We start from the raw sequence: 10,889 nt of genomic DNA on the forward strand, positions 1-10,889 counted from the left end.
CCTGGTGTATAATAAAACAGTATATAATCTAACAACATACTGATTGTATATAGTATAGCCTAAGTATTGTGACTGAACTTAACTACATTGCTGGCAGTGGGAAGAAATGCAGGTCCAGGAAACTGGTAACCGAGTCGCCGCCATGACCCTCGCTTTCAGCTGGGGCGTGAGATGCCGAGCCACTGGGAAAAGCCGCCAACCACGCGTTCCAGACCGGGAAAGGCGTGCGTGCTCCTCTGCCACACTTTCTGTCCGGTGTATATATTATAGTGGTCTTATTTATTATGATGTTAAACTTCATAGGGAATCAGAGAGTTCAAAAGGGATGAATCTAAGAGGTGTTGGCAAAGGTTGTTTGAAAACACACTTTATTTTTGTAACTCCATTTGGTGCCACTAGTAGCGCAGAAATGTCATACTTCACCTTTAAGGGCTAATTATTTACCCTCCTTCTCTCCAGCTGAAATGAATGATTATTGTCCATCTTACTTTGCAGGTTCTGGCCACAGACATGTCTAAACATATGAATTTGTTGGCTGATCTGAAAACCATGGTGGAGACCAAAAAGGTGACCAGTTCAGGAGTATTACTACTGGACAACTACTCAGACCGGATACAGGTTGGTCCTCAATACTGATATTCAAAAGCTGTATTACAGAAACATCCTACAAATTTTTACAATGTGAGATCAGACCAGTCCAGTGTTCGGCATGGTTACTTAACCAAGACAAGATTAGATTCATAAGTGAGAATGGTCCCCTGATTACTATTTCATTCAGCATTGTAGATATCTTGGCAAAGGATATTATTTGACAAAGATAGCTAGCCTTTAAGTAGGTCATTTCCAACAAATATAGAACATGAATATGATAAAAGAAACATGGATATGCCATGGATTGTTCTGTAAATGTGAGTATCAAATGGCTGCTGACAGATTTGGGGTTTTTGTATCTCAGGTCTTGCAGAATATGGTGCACTGTGCGGACCTTAGTAACCCCACTAAGCCGCTGCAGCTGTACAGGCAGTGGACGGACCGCATCATGGAAGAGTTCTTCAGCCAGGGCGACAGAGAGAGGGAGCGTGGCATGGAGGTCAGCCCCATGTGTGACAAGCACAATGCATCTGTTGAGAAGTCCCAGGTAAGGATGCCCAAGATGGATGGATATGGGAACTTGAGGGGAACTGAAGTAATACATCCACTAAAAATGACCTTGGGAGTAGTTGGTTAAAAAAAAAAAGTTAGTTCTCAGAAGGTCTAGCATCAAACAAGCTAACTGTTTTGATATTTTGTTTTTAATGCAGTGAAGTTCATACTTTCATAAGTGGGACTGACTGACTTTTTGAGTCCATTGTAAATATTTGGGATACATAGTGTACACCAATTTTCTAAAACCAAATGTTTTCTTTTTTATATTTTTGACTATATTTGTCAAGCTTTTTAGAAATACTTTTAAATGCAACAGCAAAGATGCTAAATGTAAAGTCACATAAATGTCTATAGATTCTAAATAGTGCTTCTAAGAAACTATTACTAAAAGAAATGTCTTCTATGAATAAGCACTATGCAAGACGATATTATGAAAACCCATCTTCCAAAATAAAAAAATAAAAAACTGTTGCTCTCTAGGTGGGCTTCATTGATTACATCGTGCACCCACTGTGGGAGACGTGGGCCGACCTTGTGCACCCAGACGCCCAGGACATCCTGGATACGCTGGAGGACAACAGGGAGTGGTATCAGAGCACCATTCCCCAGAGCCCCTCTCCTGCACTGGACACCAACAGCGAGGGCCGCCGCACCGCTGGTCAGGAGAAATTCCAGTTTGAATTGACTCTAGAGGAGGATGGAGAATCAGACACGGAGAAGGACAGCAGTAGCCCTCCTGATGAGGAGGAGGAGGAGGAGGAGGAGGAAGATGAGGAAAACAGTTGCAGTGACTCTAAAACCCTTTGCACACAGGACTCCGAATGTACAGAAATCCCCCTGGATGAGCAGGTGGGGGACGGACAGGAAGACGAAGAGGAAGAGGAGGAACAGGAAGGAGAAAGGGAAATATCAGAACCCTGTGTTTTAGAGGAGGAGGAGGAAGAGGAGGAGGACACTGCGAACACATAACACAGTATGACACGGCATCTGAACTTTTTTATATTAGAGATGAGAAACACTTATTTATGGTTAAGATATTAGTTTTTTCATTGTCTATTTTGCATACTTCATTGTTCAGAAGTGCTTTTTAATGTTCGCCTTTTAGCTATTTTTATTGATTCATTTTATTTCCTGTTTTTGCACTCAGGAATAGCTTTTCCACTCCCATCTTTCACTCAAAAAAGACAAATGTAAGGTTGAAACAGCTTGAATATGTCTTTTATATCTGGTTTGTGAGGTACTGTTTTTTTCTCTCCCTCGACTGAAGCAGTATTTCAAAAACATTTAACTAAAGATCAGTTTTTTGTTGTTTTTTTTTTTTACTGTTTTTTCGCCAACAAGACACTAATTGTTCCTGTTTATCTGAAAAAAAGGGGTAATTCGAAACATTTCAGCAGACAAACATTTTGGTAGAGATCACTAAATGCTTTGAACTTCACGTCTTCCTTGATGCCTTGAATGTGTTATTTACCTGGATTTTGTTGTCTGTTGAGTCTGCGTATCAAGTATTATTTAAAGTGAATGGACGCAGTACCAAAGTGAAATGAAAAGACTCATGAGACTCAATTATCATACTGAAAATACACAATTTGACATTACCATTTTTTTTTATTTAAATTACCATTTTTGGTGGTAATTTGCTTCTTTTTTTTTTCTTTTTTTTTAACCACTGTTTGTTGCACTCAGATTTCTGTAAACAATGAGTTCTGTAGTTCTTTAAACCTGTCTCTTCAACTTGATAATACTTAAGTATGGCCAAATTTTAACATTGAACTTTTATTTTATATCTCTGAGTACAAAAGCTGATGATTCTGTTCATAAAACAGCTTGAATCAGCCTTTAATATGTTTATTACCCAACTTAGAATGTTCAAATATCAGTATACTTGCAAAGGAGTAAAATTAAACCTGGGAATCACTTTATACAGTAAATAATAATAATAATACTAATAGTAACAATTTTTTAATGTTATTATTATTAATAATAATATATAATAATAATTTATTATAATACTTTTTATTTTTTATTTTTTTATTTATTATTATTATTGCTAGGTGTTTTATTCTGTTTTTCCTGCTCAGTTCTTTCTCAGAATTCACTTGTTTCACAGTTGTTATGGTGCCATATATCCCTTTTTCCCTTCATTTACCTCTTTCTGTTTTCACATGATCACAAGACAATCAGCTTCAGTGCAGAGCTTCATTGTATGTGTGAACTTGGATGCTTTGTACTTTTTTGTTGTTTCAGTTTTAATTTTTCTTGTATTTATTATTTTGTTATTTTCAATCTTGCCAAACATTTCCACTTATAATGATTTGAATGCTGTATTACTCATCTCTGCCAGGTGATCTACTGTATACATTTCTTTTTTATAATTATTTGTATGCTAGCATTATTTATTAGCTCTCTTTGATCTGCTTGTAGCATCCACAATGCCGGCTTATGAGTCAGTTTTCCTAAATCTATTTTAATTATACATATGCAGTAAATATACTTAGTCAAATGTATAAAATTATGTATGATATTGAAGCCTTTTGAAACTGCCCCTATTTCATTGCTGTCTTTATTTACTTTATTTAAAACTCATTCTGTTGCCAAGGTTTTACATGTGGTCGTTTATGTTTTGTTTAGATTTTTATTGTCTCTATTCACTACATTGTTTCTCATTTCTGTCTGTTTACATGCGTGTATTTATTGTGCTGTACAGTACATATTGTTGCTCTTTTGTTGTTGTAAATGATTATATCATCCCTTTTGGTGATGGTGTTGTATTATGGAACTCTTACTGAGAGAATGTTTGTTATTCTTAGTATATAATGTACCCATTGATATGTGTCTCTAGAGAGATTGCGTAGAGAAAGGGGAAAGCCAAATTATAGTCATTATTATGTTTATTTCCCATTCTTTCTTTTTCAAAGAAAGTGGTTCATTGGCCTGAGGGTTGTGCCTTAAAGATAGCTCTTTACTTTTTCTCCTCTGGCTGTACTAAAGAAACTACTGGCTGGAAATCAATCTAGATGTGTTTGTTGTTTTCCTCTTGTGAAGGACAAATGCTCCCAGAAAAAAAAAAAAAAAAAAAAAAAACATGTTTTATAGACAAAAGCGTCAGACCTCATTGGACAGGGTAAAAGCAGGCCAAAGTGTGGAGGGTTTGGGTTTGTGACCAGCTGTAAGTAGAACATCATATTTCGGTCTGTGTTCATATGACTGAAACATTCTAGAACATCTAAAACATTCTAGAACATTTGCGTTTCATGCAATATGAAAGAAAACACATTTTGTTGTGGGGGATAACAGGGCATTTTTGTTTCCAGATCAAGAGAGAAGTTAGAGCATCTTCACAAAAACCCCAAACTTCAAGTTGGGACTCATTTTGACACATATACTGTAGAATTGCCCTATGTGGATGAAATCAGTGCATCCTTCTACTTTTGTTTTTTTTTAAATCATGAGAAAATACACAAACCGAATTTGAAAAAAAGAGATATTTAGGGATAACTATTTTTTTGTTCTGTGACTTCAATGACAAATTGTCTGGAGGGTTTCACAAGACAGTGTTGTTGTTTATTGGACTCCTTGTTTATTGCAGTCTATTGGATAGAACTTTAGAAATCAAATTTATGTATGAAAACTGGTAAAAATCCAATAAAAAATGTTTTGTTTTTTTTTTGTTTATTTTTTTTTATATATATGCACCAAAATAAAAGCATGGGTTGACTCGAAGATTATGTCTCTTATTTCCTCTGAAAATAACCTGCAATCTCTCTTAGATAATAATCTAAGAGAGATTGTTTATGTAATGAGTTTAAATGTGTACTCAGTAATTTAAATGTTGCGGCCGATATGGCAGTTGTGTTGGACTTTATACCAACATTTCTGCATGGATGCAGCATCAGACAAAAGCAATAGTGTTCGGTTACCAGTGCCATTGTATAAATGTGTTATTCACAGATAACCATTAATAATGTATTCATTGAGCAAAGGTGCCAGACAATAGGGGGGTTACCAATATAAAATTAGTATGTGGCTAGTCATGTGATCTCAACATGGCAGTCCTTATGAGACTGTCCTACTCCATGTACAATAAAACTGCTTTTATTAGGCTACTGATATGACTGGATTCTGAGTGTACATAATTTTAAAAATTATTCAAAGGCACTATTTAATTCCTTTTTGCAAAATTTATATGTGTGCAATTTCAATAAAAAACTTTGAAGACAAACTTTGAAGTTGGGTTGACAAAGCCATACGATTGATAGATAGATTATATTGAGTAGCCTTATCTAAAGCCATGATATGGCTGGCCTTGTATGTTTGTTAGGTTGGCTTGACAAACATACTGTTCTTCAACAGACATGGTTTAGGGGTTTTCCAAAATCCTTACACAAGAACAAAACTAGCAACCGAAAACTCCTAGAGCTTTCAAGCTACATCAAACAAACTTGGCACAGACCTTCAGACTGTTCTGACTTATGTTTACATCTTTTCTAACTGATTGAAATTACAGTATTCGTACAGTAGCTGATAAAAATAAAAAAAATCCCATAGACATTCATTGTCAGAATGTTCAAACAGGCCAAGACTATTCAAACTCCAACTGTCAACAAATTCACATGTAAAAAAAACACACACAAGGCTGGCCATTTCATCAAAGTCTTTCTAGCAAGTCAGTCCACTGTCGGCCTTCTTTGGAACCCTCTCAGGAGGCTATTTCTACTTGAATGGAGAAAGACCAAAATCTCAAAAACGGTTGGTCAAGATTACGATCAAATAACATATCTCAAATCAGCAATAAAATCTGACAATACTGGTATCATAAATTGTGATTCTTTACCTCATATTACATTAAAAATCGCAATTTTCCCAGCTTTTATAGCTAATGCTCATGCGCATTCTAGAGTTGATTGACAGGTGATGTCTGTATCTAAAAGGTGATTGGCTCTTTTAACTGTGGTGGGATTTCCTTTCTACATCCGCTGACCGTTCAGAGCTCCGTGGTTGAGCGGTCCAATTTCTCCCATTCATTTTAATAGAAGTGGCCCATCTTTGCTAAATATCTCTGATTTCATGGCTTTATGCCACATCACCACTAATATGTTTTTGTTTAAAAATGCATACATTTAGCTAGTTTACAGTTTACGTCTCTTATCCACACTAGAACGGCATTTTTCTCTACCGAAAACGAAGCTCTCGAAAATGTTCTCCATTACCGCATACTTTGGAAAACGATGACATTAGGAAACTGAAAACAGAGGTATCAAACTTAAACAGATTAGTGTGGACGTGGTCTTTAGATTACAAAACAACAGAACTGTTTAGGTTGTAGTCCAAAAATACGGAAGATAATTCACCATGAGTTCCCTATGGATTTTCCTGTGGGTTTTTATAATGGGGGTTTTCAACTTATGAGTAAAATAAAGGCTTTTGTAAACTTTACTTGACGAAATGTGGGCATTTTGTACCGCAACATAAACTGCACACCTTAATACCTCAAGCGTTAATTTTGAAGCCTTATTGAATTGCATACTTTAAAACAAATAAACCAAAAAACACAGTGGCTTTAAAATTCACGTTTGAGGTATGAAAGTGTTTGATTTATGTTATAGAACAAAACATTCACATGTCATCAAGTAATGTTTACCACATATCTTATTTTACTCATAAGTTGAAACACCCCATTATAAAAACCCATAGGAAAATCCATAAGGAACCCATGGTAAATTCTCTTCTGGGTTTTCGGACTACAGTATGAACAGCTCTGTTGTATTGTAATCTAAAGACCACATCCACATTAATCCATTTAAGTTTGAAATCTTCGTTTTCAGTTTCCTAACATCATCGTTTTTCAAAGTATGCAGTTATGGGGGGCCTGGATAGCTCAGCGAGTAAAGATACCACCCCTGTAGTCGTGAGTTCGAATCCAGGGCCTGCTGAGTGACTCCAGCCAGGTCTCCTAAGCAACCAAATTGGCCCAGTTGCTAGGGAGGGTAGAGTCACATGGATAACCTCCTCGTGGTTGGTATAATGTGGTTCTCGCTGTGGTTGGGGCACGTGGTGAGTTGTGCGTGGATGCTGTGGAGAATAGCCTGATGCCTCCACACACACTATGTCTCCATGGTAATATGCTCAACAAGCCATGTGATAAAATGTGCAGAATGACAGTCTCAGACACAGAGGCAACTGAGATTTGTCCTCCACCACCCTTATTGAGGCAAGTCACTATGCCACCAGGAGGACTTACAGCACATTTGGGAATTGGGCTTTCCAAATTGGGGAGAAAATCACAGATGTGTGGACTCGAGCCGCGTGACTTGGACTTGACTCGGACTCGAGTCACAAATTTGATGACTCGCGACTCGACTCCATAGAATCAAAAAAGACTTGCCACTCGACTTTGACAGCAATGACTTGCAACTTGACTTGGAAAGACTTATACTTTCTAAAACCAAAGATACGAGTTGTATATTTAAAAAATCTTCAGTAAATCAACGATTAATTTCCCAAATAAACGATTCATTTGATTTTCAAATCTGCATTTCAACGGTCCATATTCAGCCAATCAGACAAACAACCAATCAGCTTCCACGAAAGCTGGACCAAGTTTGAAGACCGCAGCGCGCATTTAAGGACAAGGACACAGCAAAAACGATACCAAAGGTGATATCATTTGGATATAAAGAATACAGCGTTAAAGGCAACAAAAGGATTGCAACATGTAGAACCTGTGGTTCCAAAATTACAGACACCTCATCGACAACGTCCAATTTTGTGAGGCATCTGAAAACCCACCGACAGAGGTAAGTTGTTAACTGATATACGTCAGCTATGTCAGTAACATACATGTCTATGGCAGCGCATGGCGGATTTACAGGCTAACAAAAAATGCATATCGAACCGCAAACTATTTTTACTGCGGTCAGTAGCATTTAACATTTAACGTGCTATAGCAATTGGTGTAATTGGCTAAATCTACCCGTGTCAACCGGTTTATTATTATGCCGTTGTATGACCTCGATAAAGGAACGCCATTTATTGTGACCACACACGTTGGTGCCTTTTTGAGCATAATTGGTTAGAACGTGCATGTAAACGCACTCATTCTTTTCACTGCGTGTTTAGAGTAAAAGTTTGGTTTGCGTTAATGTGTCCAAAGATAAGATCCATGTATCATCTTTAAGTATATACACGCAGTGTATGTGTGTGTCTGTCTATCTATCTATCTATCTATCTATCTATCTATCTGTGTGCATGTGGAATTATGACATATGTATCGTGATACCACGTAATTAAATTTTACGTTCTAGTAATGATTTTAGAATGATTGTAAATGTATTTTGACTTGGTTCTACATGTTGCATAGAAAAGATGTGCATCTTTTTTAAAGATACAGAACCGTGCTGGTCATGCGAGTAGTCTGCACTGCTTCATTGGTTAAAAGGATATCTATACTTTTTGATAATGACCGGCTAAATGTACATTATCCCGCTTATTACGATCTACTTGCCAAATAAGTAAATATATGGACATGATATGTAGATTAGAGTTTAAAATAGAGCCATGTAATAATGTTTATTATCCTACTTGTAAAATACTTATTTTAAACTCGTCCAAATTGATTTGATATGTATTTATTCTGAATATTGTCATTCATAGAAATTGAATTAATCTCTGCTTTGTATTATCTTTATCATGCACAAGTTTGAAGAATACCAGATTAACAAAAGCATCCCAAATGATCCACAGTAAGCTTCAGTCTCATAGTTCATAAAAACCCATGTTGGGCAGTACAGTGCCAGTCATCCACAACAGAAAGCTATAACCAATTCAATCGTGTCTGACTTAGTTATTGATTGCAACCTACCTCTGTCTATTGTGGAAAATAAGAGTTTTCGTCACTTTCCCTCAGTGGTTGACCAGCTGTACACCCCAGTGTGTTGCAGAACAGTGGCCTCAAAAGTAGAAAACCTTGCTGTGGAGCGATGCAACAAGCTAAAAACTGCATTAAGCAACACAAAAAATGTATCTGTCACAGTGGTCTGACAGAAAAATGAGGGGTATCTTGGAGTAACTGTACACTTCATTGAGGCAACTGATGAGAGTATTAAGCATAATTCTAATTTACTGGTCTGCAACTGTTTCAAAGGCCCACACACTGGTGAAAGAATCAGTGAGCAATTTGAGGCCATCTGTGATGATTTTAACATTAAAGATAAATTAGACTATATTATTAGTGATAATGCTGCCAACGTGAAGGAAGCCTTCACTGTGTGCTTCCCCACTGAACAAGAAAAAGACACACATGATGAGGACCAACTTGATGATCCACAGCTTTGGAATGATCTAAGCCAAGATGAGCAGCAATCCCTGGATGCTGCTATGGCAAGAAAACGGCGTCTTCAGTTTTTCGCCCACACTCTTCAACTGGTGGTGGGGGTTGGCTTGAAAGAAACAAATATGATGTTGCATTCTCTCTCAAAATTATCAAAAATCAGTGCTTCACTCAAGCACAACATTCAAAAAAGTTTTTCAGACCCCGGGGGAGAGGATGGTTACCATCAGCTCTATTGTTCCCTCTGTTCTTGCTCTGAATCACTACTTGGAGAAGCTGAAGACTCAGGTCTGTTTCCTAAGCAACCTGGTCAGAAGTCTGCAGGCATCTCTGACCAAAAGATTTCTTAGAACCTTCATCAGTGTGAAAATGGCAAGCACAAAAGATGGGACTACTGCGCCTTTTTCAGACCCAGTATACCTCAAAGCAGCTGTCTTGGATCCAAATGTTTCTTTGCAGTGGGTGGTGCACCATGTGCTTGTCAACCCTGAAGTCAAGGAAGTGGTTACACAAAGAGTGAAGGGTAAATAAATATTATCATGATTAATTATTTTTTTCTCCCATGGCACACATTAAATGATTGAAACAATAATATATTTTTAGTTTAACTTACTGCATCATTAGCAACATCGTAATAGTAATAGTTGCCTGTTGCGGTGTTCATCCTTTGCCAGAGTTGAAGATGCTGTCGAGGATGTAAGGGCTGCTTCATGGATTGAGCATGAAGAGCAAGAGGGTCAGCAGCCTGAACAGGAGGAGGGACTGTTTGCAGCATATCGTAAGAGATCAAGGAAGTCCATTGGGACCACTCCAGCACAAGAGCTAAGTCACTACCTTGACATTTCTGAAGGACAGAACGCTCTCTTGTTCTGGGCTATAAACATGAAAACACTTCCTGCACTATTTCGAGTGGCCGTCAGGGTCTTGGCAGTGCCTGCCTCTAGTGCTCCTGTGGAGCGTGTTTTCAGCCATGGAGGCATCATACTACGGCCCCATCGTGCACAAATGGCTGACAGACTTTTGGCCAATTTGATCTTTTGCAAGTGCAATACTTCATAGGGCCCAAAGAGAAGAACAGTTACCCTCAATAACTCAAACATTCACTCACTGACTCACATTAACACTCTCTTTCCCTCTCTCAAATCTAAAGTATGGTTCGTAGCAGCAGCAGTTCTATATGACTGTCTATCTGGGTTATTCTGTATCCATGTTTCCGCCTTCTCTTGCACACACACACACACATATGTAAACACACACACATACACACAGACACACACTTGTAAAGTGTGGTAACAGTTGTTTTGTTCTGCAACTATATTTCCTCATGTTTTTCTTAATCTATTTTCTTGAGGTACCAATAACATAATTGTTCTAGGGGTTAGATATAAAAACACTCACTGACACATTCTCTCTC

The 10,889-nt window shown here is 37.6% G+C and overlaps 1 protein-coding gene across 6 annotated transcripts in view; it reads left to right on the plus strand.

Annotated features, from left to right (window-relative positions):
• The window catches only part of pde4d (phosphodiesterase 4D, cAMP-specific), a 132,725-nt gene extending 127,856 nt beyond the window's left edge, over positions 1 to 4,869 (plus strand). For all 6 annotated transcript variants that reach the window (XM_051652880.1, XM_051652881.1, XM_051652884.1 and 3 more), the window contains exons 13-15: positions 496 to 618; positions 956 to 1,138; positions 1,627 to 4,869. In XM_051652880.1, coding sequence (XP_051508840.1) covers positions 496 to 618; positions 956 to 1,138; positions 1,627 to 2,115 — 795 coding nt within the window. In that variant the 3' untranslated portion in view covers positions 2,116 to 4,869. The remainder of the gene's footprint in view (positions 1 to 495; positions 619 to 955; positions 1,139 to 1,626) is intronic.
• The last annotated feature ends 6,020 nt before the right edge of the window (positions 4,870 to 10,889 follow it).

This window comes from Myxocyprinus asiaticus, chromosome 24 (genome assembly GCF_019703515.2).
Source record: "Myxocyprinus asiaticus isolate MX2 ecotype Aquarium Trade chromosome 24, UBuf_Myxa_2, whole genome shotgun sequence".
NCBI lineage: Eukaryota > Metazoa > Chordata > Actinopteri > Cypriniformes > Catostomidae > Myxocyprinus > Myxocyprinus asiaticus.